This window comes from Schistocerca gregaria, chromosome 2, assembly GCF_023897955.1.
Source record: "Schistocerca gregaria isolate iqSchGreg1 chromosome 2, iqSchGreg1.2, whole genome shotgun sequence".
In the NCBI taxonomy this organism is placed as follows: Eukaryota; Metazoa; Arthropoda; class Insecta; order Orthoptera; family Acrididae; genus Schistocerca; species Schistocerca gregaria.
The window spans coordinates 383,097,459-383,114,895 of record NC_064921.1 but is presented as its reverse complement, the minus strand read 5'-3'; the positions used below and the strand labels follow the sequence as shown (position 1 = coordinate 383,114,895).

At 43.9% G+C, this 17,437-nt stretch overlaps 1 protein-coding gene across 1 annotated transcript in view; it reads left to right on the top strand.

The window, feature by feature from the left end:
- Positions 1–1,929: 1,929 nt before the first annotated feature.
- Positions 1,930–17,437, top strand: part of LOC126320815 (esterase FE4-like) — a 60,310-nt gene continuing 44,802 nt past the window's right edge. Inside the window, exons 1-2 of the mRNA XM_049994124.1 lie at positions 1,930–2,210; positions 12,427–12,564. Coding sequence (XP_049850081.1) covers positions 2,151–2,210; positions 12,427–12,564 — 198 coding nt within the window. The 5' untranslated portion in view covers positions 1,930–2,150. The remainder of the gene's footprint in view (positions 2,211–12,426; positions 12,565–17,437) is intronic.

The window sequence follows — 17,437 nt, the reverse complement described above, 5'->3', positions numbered from 1 at the left end:
CTGACTCCTGTCGCATATGCGGGATCTCTGATAACAGGGAATCCTTCGGCTCGTGAAACAGTGGGGTAGTTGTGCTGAAGCCTCTGGTGATTACTTTTGAATAAAGACATCCGTTTATTATACCACAGTGGTGTTCCGTATATTTTGTTTTGAATGCACCTCATATATGCCCCTCCTAAACGGTAGTTGCAATATTGCTGTCAATACTTGCAAAGTGGTGTGTAGAGAAACGTCTAGAAGTGATGTTCGTCTTGGACGCTACAGTCCCTCAGAACAGAGGCCTCTGTATATTTACGATGAATCTCCCGTAGACTGGAAATAAATCACTTTGTTTAGAAATGACGAGAGATACACTTTCCCACATAATCCCGAATAGTCTACCGTTCCATTGGAGTGTGGAGCCACTCATCCGTTGAATTTTTCTACTTCTGTCCTCTTGTTGCCAAATTTAGATGCTTTGAGAAGGTACCGGTAGGTTCCCTCCCGCAGACTTCAAGCAGATTAGTCTTCTTCAGATTCGTTTGGAGGCTCCTTTTCTAAGTTTATGGGCGTTAGCTCGTAGGTTTTCTTTCTGTAGCGACTTTGGTTGTGTTGAATGCTTTGGTACGCCACTGGCAGAGGTAAAGCTGCGCTGTCAGGCCTCAACAACTCAGTCGGGAAGAGCACTACTTGCAAGGGGGAAGGTTCTTCGTTCTAGTTTCAGTTCGGGACAAAGTTTTAATCCTCTTGAAATGTACAAAACTACTCATACTCAGCTACTGAGTGAAAAATTCATTATGTTTACCGGTTGGATGTTTTGCAGTTTCTTGTTGGGTTGTTAAGAGCACCTATATAGCGTTGTCAGACAGCAAAAATATTCGCATGTGTGTGAATTCCTAAGGGCCCAAACTACTGAGGTCATCGGTCCGTAGATTTACACACTGCTTATACTAACTTAAACTAATTTATGCTAAGAACAATACACAAACAACCATGCCCAGGAGAGGACACGAACTTCCGGCGTGAGGGGCGGCGCAATCCGTGACACGGCACCTGTAACCACGGGGTCACTCCTCGCGGCTGTCAGACAACACTGCATTGAATCTGTGGGTGCCACATTGGGGGCAATAGTCTTACAAGTGCACTGCTGAGAAAATGTATTTGCTTGTTGACTCTGCTGGTTGTGTCACAGCACCTTTCATATTGAAACAAAAGATGAAGGGAAGCCGGACGACAGCACTGAGCTGAAATTTTGGTCGGTACCTTATGAGGAACTCTCTGTCATATTGATTTACTACACCTCCTTTTCTTCCAAGCTTCTAGTTCAGCTTTGGCTGTACGTAGCCCAATAAACTCAAAAGTTCCTAGTGGTACGCTGGATTACGACTCTCTAGATACACTTGTTATACCTTTGAGAATGTCTGATAATGTGTTGAAACCCTTACAGTTACATCACTATTTGTGTGACTTGATGAGTTCCTATACTTTGACCCAGAAATGACAATCTGATGGGTTGTAAATATGCAGATATTTGGAAATGGCTTCAGAACCGAAAGTGTGCTACAGTGGGAACAAAATAAAGCGATATTTTTAGTCATCCAGAGTGGTAAATGTTGCCTTTCAGACGATTACATTTCTCTCTTATTATTCAGTACTGTATACGTAGCTACACGCCTTGCTGTTTTCTACAGTTCCTTTATAAACTACATCTTGAGGTAGTCAAAAGAATCATATTTTAGTTTTTAGAGATAATAATTCATTTAATTAGCTATAATTTCTATTTCCTCATTAGAGAATCACGTCTTAGAAAGTGCTCTGTTACTATACGCGTTCTTACAGTGAAGTTACGCAACAGACGTGCTTCAGATTTCTGAAGATGAGTAGTGATATGATTACACGATAAGATAGTTTATCTTCCACGTTAAAAGATCCATCTAAAAAGCGACAAACAAACGTGATTGGCTACTTATTTATCACACTACATACTCCCTATTAAAACGGAGTAACTTCTGTTACTGTCATTACAAACTGTCACCAAGATACAGACTGATTTTTTTCGTTTTGTTACGCACGTCATTACTGACACTACTTTTTAACTGTGAGGAGTCAGACGGAGCTACTGAGTTCAGTCACCAGCAGCCATCGTGGGAGGAAGGGAGCCCTCGAAGACCATGGCGAGCCTTCGCTTGGTTGCAGTCTTACAACTCTGTTTAATAACAGTCGCTTTGTCAGTAAGTATCTTCGTTTATTCAGCATAATCCGTTACGTTTCGCACAAGATGTAGTGCTTCATGCAATGTGTGTATGTGCAAAAACAATAGAAACATACAGTAAGCTGTCACCAAAATTCATACTTACTTGTCACGATGGCGTATCGACAACGCAACTTCACCCAAAGCTGTTCTATATAAGAAGCCTAATTCTTCAATATCCAAAGCTTAAAAGTGGGTCTTCGAATTCAATGAAAATTGGCCGTGCCAAAGAACACTCGAAGCTGTAACTCCATATGAAAACACCTGTTGTTGTTGTTGTTGTGAAACACAAATACAAAACTCAGCTACTACTTTCAGAGTCTCGTTTCTTGATATAATTTTCTCACCATCACCAGATTTAATTCAACTACATTCCACCATCCTTGTTTAGCTTTTGGTGATGTTCGTCTTATATCCTCCTTTCAAGGCACTGCCCATACTGTCCAACTACTCTTCCAAGATCTTTGCCGTCTCTGACAGAATTACACTGTCGTCGGCAAACCTCAAAGCCTTCATTTCTTCTACCTGATCTTTATCTCTTACTTCAAAATTTTTCTTTGGTTTTCTTTACTACAATTCCTATGTACAGATTGAAAAATACCGGGGATAGGCTCCAACCCTGTCTCACTCCCTTCTCAACCCTGCTTCTCCTTCATGCCTTTAGAGTCTCATTACTGCCGTCTAGTTTCTGTACTAGTTGTAAATAGCCTTTCGTTCCCTGTATTTTACCCCTCCTATCTTTAGAACTCCAAAGAAAGTATTCCAGCATACGTCCTCGAAAGCTTTCTCGAAGTGTACAAATTCTATAAACGCAGGTTTTTGTTTCCTTAACCTATCTCCTAAGATTGCTCAGACTGTTAGTATTGCCTCGTGTGTTCCTACGTTTCTCTGGAATCCAATCTGATCTTCCTCAAGGACGGTTTCTACCAGTTTTTCCATTCTTCTGCAAATAATTCGTGTTAGTACTTTGCAAGCATGACTTATTAAACTGATAGTTTGGTAATTTTCACACCTGTCAGGAACTACGGTCTTTGGAATTGCAATAATTACATTCTTCTTGAAGTACGAGAGTATTTCGCCTGTCTCCCACAGCTTGCAAACCAAATGGAAGAGTTTTGCCATGGCTGGCTCTCCCTAGATTATCAGTAGCTCTGACAGACTGTCAGCTGATCCCCGCGTCTTGTTTCGACTTACGTTTTTCCGTGTTCTGTCAAATTGTTCTCGCAGTGTCACACCTCCCCATCTCATCTTCATCTACGTGACATTAATATTGCCTTCAAGTTCATCTCCCTTGCATAGATCCCTCTATGTGCTCCTTCCCTCTTTCAGATTTCCCTTCTATGCCTAGGAATGGTTCCATCTGAGCTCCTGGTATTCATACAACTGCTTCTTTTTTCTCTAAAGGACTCTTTAATTTTCATGTCGGTGGTATCTATCTTTCCTCTATTGAAAAATGATTTCAAATCCTTAAATTTTTCACCTATTTTTTAATGTTGTAACTTAGGGCTTCCTTTTGTGACCACATGTGGTGGAGTCCATCCGCAATGTAACGTTTGTACATGGCAATGATCAGTGTCAAGTGTTTGTTTTTTGGCTTGTAATTTAACTCAAGACAATTCTTCCAGTACATAAAAAATCGGAAACACTTATTTCAGAGCCCAACTTTTACCATTAGAGATAAGAACGGCAAGTTCATAAATAACAAGGAAAGAATTGCAGAAAGATGGAAAGAATACATCTCAGAACTGTTGAATCTCCCAGACCAAGATGTGTTATTACCTGCAAATACTGCGGGCGAAAGGAAGCATGAAGAAGAATGAGAAGTTAGTGAAGAAGACGTGAAAATCGCAATCAAAGGACTCAGAAACAAGAAAGCCCTAGGGTAAGACGGAATATCATCAGAATTAATCAAGGAGGGGGGTGAGGGCTTACACTTAGAGATATATAAACTGATCCAGTTGATATGGGAGAAGGAGGTACTGCTAGAAGAATGTAAATTGGATATAATATGTCCAATATACAAGAAGGGAAGCATAATCGAATGCAGTAACTACAGAGGAATCAGTCTGTTGAATGTAACGTATAAGGTGGTGTCTATCATTATCATTAGAAGACTGAAACCATTCATAGAGAACAACATACAGTAGTACCAAGCTGGCTTTCGACCAGACTGATCGACAATAGATCACATTTTCACACTAAGACAATTGTTTGAAAAACATTTGGAAAATGGTAAAGATATCTACAGCCTGTTCGTCGATTTTCACCCTGCGTATGACAGCATCCACAGAAATAGCCTATACAATGCAATGCAGGACTTCAGAATCCCCGAGAAGCTAGTGAGAATGGTTCAAGCTTGTATGGAAGGGTCAAAGACAGCAGTGCGTTTCCGAGGAGCCACATCAGAAACATTCGTGATTGAGATAGGCCTCAGACAAGGGGATGCTCTCTCATGTGTTCTGTTCAATGTCATCTTAGAGAAAGTGATAAATGAGTGTGGGCAACAGGAGTGGGCTGGAGTAGAGATGGACAGTAACTTCAATTGTCTCTCATATGCAGATGACATAGTCCTATTAAGCGAATGAAAGCACGCGTTGAAAGAAATGTACCAGAAAATGGACAATTATGCACAGGAGGTAGGGCTCAAAGTGAATCGAGACAAAACAGAGTTAATGCAAGTAGGAAGAAGACAGGAGCAGATAGAATTTCTAGTGACAGATGGCTAGAGGTTCAAGAGAGTAGACCAGTTCAGATACTGGGGATCGTGATTTACCACTGACAACAACGTAAAAATGGACATCAAGGAAAGAATAGCAGTGGGAACGAAATGCATGCATAGCCTCAGAGAGACTCTAAATCGATCTTAGTGAACACGAAGATGAAAATCTACAACTCAATGATATGCCCAGCAGTAATGTACTGTACAGAATTATGGAGCATGACTAAGCGAGAAAGGAAAAAACTATTAATATTTGCAACAAGAGTAATGGGGAACATATGGGGACCGGTTTTAGATAATAGAGAATGAAGGAGGAGGAAAAATGAGGAAATCTACCTTCTGATGAGACAACCAACTATCCTACAGAAGAGCAAAAGAATACAATGGGTGGGCCATGTAGCCCGTATGCCAGATGGAAGACAGGCGAAGATGGTACTAGCGGGGAAACCAAAAACCAAACGCACCATTGGACGACCAAGGCACTGCTGGACGGACGACCTGATGTAGGGCCTAGCAGCCCTGAGAATTGAAGACACCTGGAAGAACCGAACAAAAATCGGGAAGGAATGGAGGCAGTTTGTGAAAGCAGCGCGTGGTCTGCAGGGCCTGTGATCGCTGAATACCTAATAAAAAATATGTAATTTAACTGATTCGTACCAAATTTCATACGTCCCGAAGTTTCGGGCTCTACGCTGGTGAGCCAAAACATTTATGGCCACTGTCCACCGTGAGGTTGTATGTTGCCTAGTGGCGCTGAGTGCACATGACGCTGTGAGAGAAATATATGAGCTGAGCGAAGAGGAATGGGAAATCATTCTAGCTACGGTAAGTGACGCAAATGCGGAAATCCACCGACTCAGGTGACTTTGACAAAAGCCAGATTGTTGGGGCCCAGTGTCTGGGAGCGATCACCTCGGAAACGGCGAAGCTGGTCGACTGTTCGCGTGCTACTGTCGTGAGTATCTACAGAAAGTGGTTAAAGAACGCTGAATCCACGCGTAAGCGAAAATAAGCTGGACGTCTACACCTCATCACAGGACATAGGGATAGGAGGTTTGCCTGTTCTCTAAAACAGAATAGGTTGCGACCTATGGCAAATCTGATGACAGAGTACAGCACTGGCGCAGAGACAAGTGTTTTTGGAGCACATCGTTCAGCACACAGAGTTAAATATGGCGTTACGCAGCGGAGAACCACTATTTTTTACCATGTTCACCCAACGACATCGTCAGTTATTATTACAGTGGGCATGGGATCACCGAGATCGGACCGCAGATAAGTGTAATCGTGTCACTTGGTGGAATGAATCCCGTTTACCGTTAAACCAGGTCAATGATCGTCTTCAGATACTCCGAAATCCAGGCGAACGGCTGCTCGAAACATGGAGTGCGCCACGGACGCATGCCCATTGGAGCAGTATAATATTCTGAGGGACATTTGCCTGGGCCTCCATGGTACCTGTGGTAATAATAGAATGAAACATGACAGCTGTGGACCACGTGAACATTATTAGGGACCACCTATAACAATTCACGCTTGCTGTCTTCCTGAACACCGATGGTATCTTCCAGCAGGATAACTGTTCGTGTCACAAGGCCAGAATCGTGCTGCCATGGTTTGAGGGGTATGATAGTGAACTCAGCTTGATGTCTTGACCATCAAACATCCGCCGAAATCCGACTGGGGCGCTGTCGGAGCCCAGAAAACAAACAGCCGTTAATTGTGTGAAGTGTGTAACCTGTGCTAAGGCATCTGGTGCCACAAGCCTCTGGAAATCTTTCAGACTTATGGTATGCAGAATCGCTGCTAAATTACGTTCCAGAAGTTGTCCAAAACGCTAATGTTTTGGCTCAACAGTGTATTTACCTGACCATGAACCAATATACCATGCCACTTCCACCAATATCTACTTGAAACTTATATCAGTACGGAAGAGTATTTCAGTGAAGCGCCAAAGAAACTGGCGTAGGCATGCTTATTCTAATACAGAGATATATAAACAGGTAGAATACGGCGATGCGGTCGGTAACGCCTATATAAGATAACAAGTGGCTGGCGCATTATTACATCGGTTACTGCTACTACAATAGCACGTTATCAGGATTTAAGTGAGTTTGAACATTGTGTTATAGTCAGCGCACGAGCGATGGGACACAGCATCTCCGACGTAGCAATGAACTGGGGATTTTCCCATACGATAATTTCATAAGTGTACCGTGAATTTTAGGAATCCGGTAAAACATCAAATCTCCTACATCGCTGCGGCCGAGAAAAGAGATCCTTCAAGAACGGGACTAAAGACAACTAAAGAGAATCATTCATCTGACGGAAGTGCAGCCCTTCCGCAGATTGCTGCAGATTTAAGTGATGGGCAATTAACAAGCGTCAGCATGCGAACCATTCAACGAAACATCATCGACATGGGCTTTCGGAGCCGAAGTTCCACTCGTATACCTTTGATGACTGCACGACACAAATCTTTACTCCTCGCCTTGGCCCGTAAACACTGACATTGGACTGTTAATGGCAGGGAACATGTTCCCTTGTCGGACTAGTCTCATTTAAAATTGTATCGAGGGGATGGATGTGTACTAGTATGGAGACAACCTCATTAATCCATGGACCCTGCATGTCTGCAGGGGACTGTTCAAGCAGGTGGAGGCTCTGTAAAGGTGAGGGGCGTGTGCAGTTGGAGTGATATGGGACACCTGATACGCCTAGATACGTCTCTGAGATATGATTCGTACTTAAGCAACCTGTCTGTTTACCTGCATCCATTCATATCCATTGTGCATTCCGCCATGCTCGGGCATTTCCAGCAGCACAATGGGACACCACCCAGTCCAGAATTGCTATAGAATGGCTCCAGGAACACTCATCTGAGTTTAAACACTTCCGCTGGCCACCAAACTCCCCACACATGAAAATTATTGACGATGTCTGGGATGCCTTGGAACACGCTGTTCAGAAGAGATCTCCACTCCCTCGTGCTCTTAGTGATTTTTGGGCAGCCCTGCAGGGTTCATGGAGTCATTTCCCTCCAGCACTACTTCAGACATCAGTCGTGTGCATGCCACGTCGCAGGCAGGTGTACTAATTTCTTTTGCTTTTCATAGTATAATTCTCACCAGTTTAATGGTGGATAAAAGCATGACAATGGCGAATAGACTGCATCAAATCCAACTACGCTAGTACAATTTACCAGTTTAAAAAATGGCCATGTTCAGCACGATTAACAAATTATGCCCTTTTCCCCAGAAGCTAGCGAACAAACAAACGGCAGTTGCTATAATAATACACGCCAAGCACTCCAAACTGCGACTAGACAGCAAACAATTACTTTGACTCACACATGGCGAATAGCGTTCTAGATATATTACGAAGCCTCCCTTTATAAAGAGTCCCAATATTGTTACTTAGTTCTAGATCTTTTCTGGCCAAAGTCAGGAAGGTCACAATTAATAATAACTGACGAAAAGTATTTGAGTAAAACAAAAGTGATGTCTGGCGTTCACCAAGGAAGAGTTATAGGCCTCTTTTCTGTTCCTAACCTACATAAATGATTTAGGAGACAATCTGAGCAGCCATGTTAGGTTGTTTGCAGATAATGCAGGCAATTACCTTATACACTCCTGGAAATGGAAAAAAGAACACATTAACACCGGTGTGTCAGACCCACCATACTTGCTCCGGACACTGCGAGAGGGCTGTACAAGCAATGATCACACGCACGGCACAGCGGACACACCAGGAACCGCGGTGTTGGCCGTCGAATGGCGCTAGCTGCGCAGCATTTGTGCACCGCCGCCGTCAGTGTCAGCCAGTTTGCCGTGGCATACGGAGCTCCATCGCAGTCTTTAACACTGGTAGCATGCCGCGACAGCGTGGACGTGAACCGTATGTGCAGTTGACGGACTTTGAGCGAGGGCGTATAGTGGGCATGCGGGAGGCCGGGTGGATGTACCGCCGAATTGCTCAACACGTGGGGCGTGAGGTCTCCACAGTACATCGATGTTGTCGCCAGTGGTCGGCGGAAGGTGCACGTGCCCGTCGACCTGGGACCGGACCGCTCCGACGCACGGATGCACGCCAAGACCGTAGGATCCTACGCAGTGCCGTAGGGGACCGCACCGCCACTTCCCAGCAAATTAGGGACACTGTTGCTCCTGGCGTATCGGCGAGGACTATTCGCAACCGTCTCCATGAAGCTGGGCTACGGTCCCGCACACCGTTAGGCCGTCTTCCGCTCACGCCCCAACATCGTGCAGCCCGCCTCCAGTGGTGTCGCGACAGGCGTGAATGGAGGGACGAATGGAGACGTGTCGCCTTCAGCGATGAGAGTCGCTTCTGCTTGGTGCCAATGATGGTCGTATGCGTGTTTGGCGCCGTGCAGGTGAGCGCCACAATCAGGACTGCTTACGACCGAAGCACACAGGGCCAACACCCAGCATCATGGTGTGGGGAGCGATCTCCTACACTGGCTGTACACCTCTGGTGATCGTCGAGGGTGCACTGAATAGTGCACGGTACATCCAAACCGTCATCGAACCCATCGTTCTACCATTCCTAGACCGGCAAGGGAACTTGCTGTTCCAACAGGACAATGCACGTCCGCATGTATTCCGTGTCACCCAACGTGCTCTAGAAGGTGTAAGTCAACTACCCTGGCAAGCAACATCTCCGGATCTGTCCCCCATTGAGCATGTTTGGGACTGGATGAAGCGTCGCCTCACGCGGTCTGCACGTCCAGCACGAACGCTGGTCCAACTGAGGCGCCTGGTGGAAATGGCATGGCAAGCCGTTCCACAGGACTACATCCAGCATCTCTACGATCGTCTCCATGGGAGAATAGCAACCTGCATTGCTGCGAAAGGTGGATATACACTGTACTAGTGCCGACATTGTGCATGCTCTGTTGCCTGTGTCTATGTGCCTATGGTTCTGTCAGTGTGATCATGTGATGTATCTGACCCCAGGAATGTGTCAATAAAGTTTCCCCTTCCTGGGACAATGAATTCACGGTGTTCTTATTTCAATTTCCAGGAGTGTATTAAAGCAATCGGAGGATGAAACACCAGATGCAAAATAATTTAGACAAGGTATCTGTATGGTGCGAAAAGTGGCAAAACGAAAAGAAAATGTTCTGGGAAAGGCGGGAGAAGACTGTTTTATTTGCAGAACACAAAGAAGATGCAACAAGTGTACTAAAGAGAGAGCTAACATTACACCTACCCATCCTCTTCTGCAATATTGCTGGCCGCTATCGGATCCTTACCAGATGGGATTGATGGAGGATATAGAACAAGTTCAAAGAGGGGCAGCTCGTTTTGTATTATCGCGAAATAGGTCAGATAGAGCCACGCGTATTATATGCTATTTGGGGTGGCAGTCTTTAAAACAAAGGCATTTTTCGTTGCGGCGATATCTTATCTTTCCCGAAATTTCGGTCACTAACTTTCGCCTCCGAATTAGAAAACATTTTCTTCACGCCAACCTAAATAGAGAAAAATTATCATCGTAATAAAACGAGAGAAATCAGAGCTCGCACGAAAAGATTTAAGTGTTCATTATTCCAAGTGCTGCTTGAGAGGAACAGTTGAGAAAGAGCCTGCTGGTGGTTTGACGAACCCTCTGTCAGGCACTTAAATATAAACTACGGAATAGTTATGCAGATGTAGATGTAGGGAAAGAAAGAAGCTAATCTGTCGAGCTGATTTGTGCCTATTAATGAAACGACAGTCTTCACACCAGAAACGAAACTAATCAAAGCAGTAGACTTGCTCCAAAGGACTAGATTATGGAGGAACTCTCGGCTACCTCAATTCAAATAAAACAATGGATGGTATACTGTCAGGTCCTCTTAGCCTGTGCGTAATCTCTCAGCTTCTTCTTTCAATAAAAGATGCCTTCCTATATCAGCTATGTAAGAATTTTGGGTTCTTGTTTTTTTCTGTGATGGATGGGCGTGATTTGTAAGCAGCACAAACAGTTATGTTGTCGACTAAACTCTTCTCGGGGTTCGTGCAGCGTTCATACTTCAAAATTCCCGAGTTATCGATCAAGTACTCTTTGTTCACTGTCTAGTGAAACGATTGACAAGGACCAAGTAGTTCTCGGTAAAGAGGTAGTGGCATTTTAACAACTTGATACGGCACAAGACTCGGCATTCTTTCAAGATATCTTATCGTCCTCTGTGAGGCATACATACATGTCTAGATGCCCCTCTCTAGTCTTCTTCAGTGACGGTATAAATCTACTGTTTCAACATTTCTGCTCGTGCATGCAACCGTAAAGAAAGGCACGCCTGTCGTTGTGACCGAGAAGTTCTAGGCGCTTCAGTCCGGAACCGCGCTGCTGTTACGGTCGCAGGTTCGAATCCTGCTTCGGGCATGGATGTGTGTGATGTCCTTAATACTTAGGTTTAAGTAGTTCTAAGTCTAGGGGACTGATGACCTCCCATAGTGCGTAGAGCCATTTGAACCATTTTAAAGGCACACACGGTACAAGTGTAAAATTTCATGATGTATCGCCACGTCAATAGTTTCTCTGATTTTCCAATCTTGTCAATTTGTAGGGCTTTTGTTTCTGGAGAATAGAGATTCTCTTCCAATCTTCTATCACCAAGAGAGTGTAAAGTAAGAGTGGCGGTTCTCGACAAGTCACAGACCATTTGAACTGACACAGGCAGAAACTCAGAAGCCTCAATAAATATTTATAATGTTACTTAAGAACCGTCTTGATTGCAAATTTTTTATTTATATGACGGGTTTCGGTTCATTCAGAACCATCTTCAGATCTGATATTTCAGTTACAGGAGTAACCCGTCCAAATCCAGCAATTTTCACATGCTACGTACCATGTGATAATTGCTGGATTTGGACGGGTTACTCCTGTAACTGAAATATCAGATCTGAAGATGGTTCTGAATGAACCGAAACCGGTCATATGAACAAAAAATTTGCAATCAAGACGGTTCTTAAGTAACATTATAAAATTACTGATTGTTGTTATCCCATAAGACATTATGTCTGTTTTTGCAAAATATTTATAAAGTGACTCGTGTGGTCTACACGGTATACATACAGTAACTACTGAAATCTTGTGATTTATTTTCTCGACTTGTGTGGAACATAGCCCGGTAAAACTTTTTCTTCTGATAGGAAGCTTCCGAAGTTTCCTTCTAACTCCCTCGTTTTGTGACAATACTTTTGCAGCGCCCAATGACCATTTCACGCTTCGTCCTTCCTTGTTGTCTAATCCTCTTCCAAAATCTCAGACGATAATGCACAGACACTCTCCTCAATATCTCATGCCTTGCTGACAGTTCGCTATTACTTTATTGCGGTAACACCACGTTTCAGATTTGAGAACGATTCCCCATACTTTATGATGAACCACCAATTTTCAGTTTGACATGTTCACATTTTTTATTAATATGTTCATTACCTTCATTGTTTTCTTCTTAAATCTTTTACAGGCTGAAGAGTATGTTACCGTGGACATAGAAGAGGGCACCTTGAGAGGTCGGATGTCGGAAACGTATACAGGCAAACCCATGTTCAGGTTTGAAGGTATTCCTTATGCAGAACCACCAGTTGGAGATCTCCGATTCCAGGTAAATAACTGTCGCCAGCCACTTAATGCTACTGGGAGAAGTACAATTACGAAAAATAGAAACCACAATCAATTCACACCTTTTGGGAGACGGCATACTGTTAACAGAGAAAACCGCTTCAAATTTCATGATAATATTGCCGTGCTGACCCTTTATTGACAAAGATAACGTTTTAATATTACTGACACTGCCCTTTTATGAATGAATAACTATGCAACACAAAAACTATTACTTGTATTGACTATAAAGATACTGGAAAAATCATGAATTTTTACAAGTTTCTAAATCCCACAACGCAGTAATTAAGATTGACAGCTCAGGTACAATCCCACATGCTTGCCAGCCTTCACATGCAACCACCAGAATACAATAATAATAGATTTACCAGATGTGAGAAAACTATGAATAACATGGCCTTACTGCTCAAAGCCAAGCTCCTTTTGCTTTCAGAACTTCATGAATGTGGCTCAGTTTTAAACATTCAAGTTAACTATAAAGTGAACCCTGAGCGTAATCTACTATATTTTCGTTTAAGTTAAGCAAATGACAGCTCCACGATCTCAAGTTAGCAACCTTCGTCTAGTTTCGAAAAAAGCAGTTTCTATAACTGAATGGTTTCAAAATAAACTGCCAAGTGCAATCATAATGTGAAATTTCGGCAAGGGCTTTCGTACCGACAGCATATATATCTGGCCATTGTTAGTCTTAGTGTTCAGGCACTTACGTACCACACATGTAGTGCGATCCTGACAATGATAGTCCCATTAAAGCCATGAAACATGCTATTTCAGGTCTAACCTAGGTTACGTTCCACGTACGTATGTTTAATTGTTTGTTGTTGCTGCCGTCAGGTACCCATATTTTTCAGATAATTCTTCACAAGTTTTATGCAAAATCTTTTTTCTGTCTACATCACAAACAGTATACAACTTAAAATTCAATAACTAAAACAGGTAACTGCTTTAGGTGAAACTGACTTAAATAGTCTTGTGGAACACACATATTTCAAGGTAAAATAGCGTGCACAACGTAGTGACGTACCAATCGTGGCAAAAGTATTGTGCTAAGGTATACAGTAATGTTAAACCACGTCATCTGCATATCTTGGTACCATCTAAGAAAGAAGCAGCTGTCAGACCAGAGTGAACAATAATGAATTTTACGGCATCGCAAAAACAAACATGAAAGACATACCAACCTCATATGAGAGACAAAATCAGTAAACTGATGGTTATATCAACGAGATACAAAAGAGAGATTCTAAACACAAAGGGATAAAAGCAAGAAACAATTTCATTGCAAATAATGAAATAAATCAGCATGAAGCCACATGTGCTCTGTTTATTGCAACTTATAACTTATACGCTGCTATGTTCATTATTTGAAATGAAACTGTTTGTTTACTTCGTGTGTCACATCTTACTTTTGATAACAAGCGTAGATGTGATTCTGAAACAAATGTTTTTCGTAAATGGAAAAATACTGCACCTATCTGACTCTTAACCCACAGCTTTCAGTACGTCGTGTGAGAGAATTGCGAGTTGGGTTTCACGTGATCGATGTTTTCCAAATCCGTGATGGTTGGCCTACAATAGGTCAATCTGTTCGAGATACCTCATATGTCTGAGCTCAGAATATATTCTAAGATTCCGCAACTAATGGATATCAAGGATATTGGATGACAGCTCTGCGGATCACTTCTGCTGTCATCGATGTAAATTTGTGTGAACTGTACTTTCTTCCAATTGCAGGGCATTCTTTTTTGTTCCAGAGATCTGCGATGAATTATAATTAACAGAGGGACCTTCCCAGCTGCAAATTTGGTATAGAATCTGATAGGGATTCCATAGGGAGATAGGCCTTTGGTTAGATTTAACGATCCCAGGTGTTTCTCGATGCCATTGGCATTACTTAGCAATAGTGAGTGTAAACATTTAGGTATTCATGACAGCGTTCACAAGTGATTCTTGGAATCACGTTTTTCGAGTGATTCTGTAGGGTAATATGAATTTCCAGTAACACCTGAAGTAACTGTTGAATGAAGAGAGTATCTAACTTAGTTTCTCAGACAAAAAAAAAATTGTTCAAATGGCTCTGAGCACAATGGACTTAACTTCTGAGGCCATCAGTCCTCTAGAACTTAGAACTACTTAAGCCGAACTAATCCAAGGACATCACACACGCCTACGCCCGAGCAGGATTCGAACCTGCGACCACAGCGGTGGCGCGGTTCCAGACTGTAGCACCTAGATTCGCTCGGCCACCCCTGCCGGCTTTCAGACAAACGTCTGTGTGATGCAGTACATCCACAAGATATGGCATTTACAAACTATTTGCTCCAAGTATTTACTAATTTTGTTCTATTTGGCAGGAATTATCTATCTCTGCACGGCGTTAATTACCAGCATGAGCACCCTTGCGGGTTAGAGTAGGCCTGAAGTATTCCTACTTGTCGTAAGAGGCGACTAAAAGAGTCTCACATGTGTTGGCCTTTATGCTGTAGGGTTTGACCTCCATTTTTCAAAGTTTTCCCAAAGAGCGAGACAAATGGGGAAGGGTGCCTTACATGGTGCATCACATCCATCATACGCTGAGACCTGTCACATCCTTCGTCGACGTAGATCTGCAATTCTGCTCATTCTCCAACTGTTGGGCGAGGTCAGCTTCCTGGGTGCGCATTTCTCCAGCGATTGTGAAGTGTCGTTTTGTATGCTGACGATGATAATGGACTTCTCTGCTTGGCTGCATCTGATGTCCAGCATGGTAGCCAGTCCATTAAGGTTGGGCCATCATGTACCCATGTACCCTGTGGTTGTTGCCACCTGACCCCACAGGGATCACTCTGCTAATGCCTGCACCGTTAACTCCACTTGTATGCTGAGGAGTAGATGCCTGTCACCCTGGGGCATCAAGACTCCTGGCAATGGCCATCCTGATAGGTTGCCTTTTCTGTGGCTGGGTGGTGCCCATGGGGAGGGCCCCTAATCAGAGTGGGTGGCATCAGGGTGGATGGCACATGATGACGCATAGTACATCACCACTTACTGGTGGTCAAACACCAGCAGTCTCTATGTGCTCATGGGCTCAATTTAGCACACAGAAGTACGACCCCAAATCGTTCCCCTCCCTCGCCACACCATGGGAGAAACGTCAGGCTAAGGTTGGCAGCAGCTCTTATTCGCCCAAGTACCTTGTATGTTCGAGAGCTGATGGGGAATCTTTCATGATGATGAACCCCCAGTTTTTTGTTGGGCATTTAGAGGACAAGTCTGGGGAGATGAGGGGCTTGTCCAAAATGAGATTTAGGTGAGCCTTGATCAAAACAGCATCCTATGCCCAGTCAAGGGCGTTACTCGCTTGTGACACGCTGTTTCTGTAACCATCATGCCCTATAACACTTTAAATATGGTCCAGGGTATCATATTTGACAGGGACCTTCTTTTCCAATCGTACAATGAGCTGTGCGCCAATTTAGAGCGGCAAGGTGTACATTTCATACGGCGTGTCCATTGGAATCCGATGGATACTCAAGTTGCCACTGGTGCCTTCATCTTATCCTTCAAGGGTGATACATTACTTGAGAAGGTCAAGGTGATGGTCTATTGCTGTGATGTAAAGCCCTTCATCCCTCCCACTATGCAGTGCTTTAAATGCTGGAAGTTTGAACCTATGTCTTCCTGCTGTACTCCTAGCATCACATGTCGAGATTGCAGACGCCCACCACACACCAATATACCATGTGTCCCACCTCCCATCTGTGTCAACTGCAGAGAGCACCATTCACCTTGCTCGTCTGACTGCAGGATTCTCCAGAAAGAAAGGAAAATCATAGAGTACAAGACCCTGGACTGACTGACCTACACTGAGGCTAAGAGGAAATTTGAACACCTACATCTTGTACATATGACATCGTCTTACGCCGCCCCTACAGCAGTTCTAGCTCCATCAGCTCCACCAACCCTAATCGCCTCTCAGAGCTGGAAGACTACACCTGCCCCCTTGATGGTGGGAGACACTTCCCTCCCTGTTGCTCCTGCACCACCTACTGTGGGATCAACAATCCGCAACCACCGGGGATATCAGTCCCCACTTCTGTGCTGGAGAAGCCTAAGTCTTCTTCAGCTCCTCTCACTAAGAGTGGGTCCCTTGGGTCACTCCCTTCCCAGGTTTTTTCTAGTGGGAAAGTGTGACACCCGCCAAAAAGCAGCTGGTTGTAGGGCTTCACACTCATCCTCAGTACCAGTGACTGAATCAGTGCAGTCCTCCCAGCCAGGGAAACCCAAGGAGCAGCGAGAAAAATCCAAAAAGAAGAGCCCCAAGACCAAGGGAATTGTTGTAGCACCCACACCACCGCTTCCTACAAGCTCTGCGGCTCTGGATGAGGTGGAAATTCTGGCATCCACTGAGGACCTAGATCTCGCTGGACCCTTAGACACAATGGATATAGACTACTCAGGCAACATGTCTGTGGCAGCAGATGACCCTGAGGCGTAAACTGCCACATTGAATGTTCCATGCCTTCCCAGTCTCATGACGATGTCGTTCTCCAGTGAAATTGCGGCTGTTTTTTCCACCGCCTGGCTGAGCTACGGCAACTGTTAAGCTTTAATTTGCTTTCTGCATTGTCCCCAGGGAAACGTGGTTCCCTGTAATACAGACACCTGCCCTCCAAGGCTATAAGGAATATTACAGGAACCGTAGCGACTATAATTGAGTGTCAGGTGGAGTTTTCGTTTATGTCCTAAACTCAGTCTGTAGTCAAATTGTGCCTGAAGCTGTGGCTGTCACAATAAGGAGGACGCAGGAAATAACTGTCTGCAATGTATATCTTCCTCCAGATTGTGCAGTACCCCTGAATGTATTAGCTGCACCT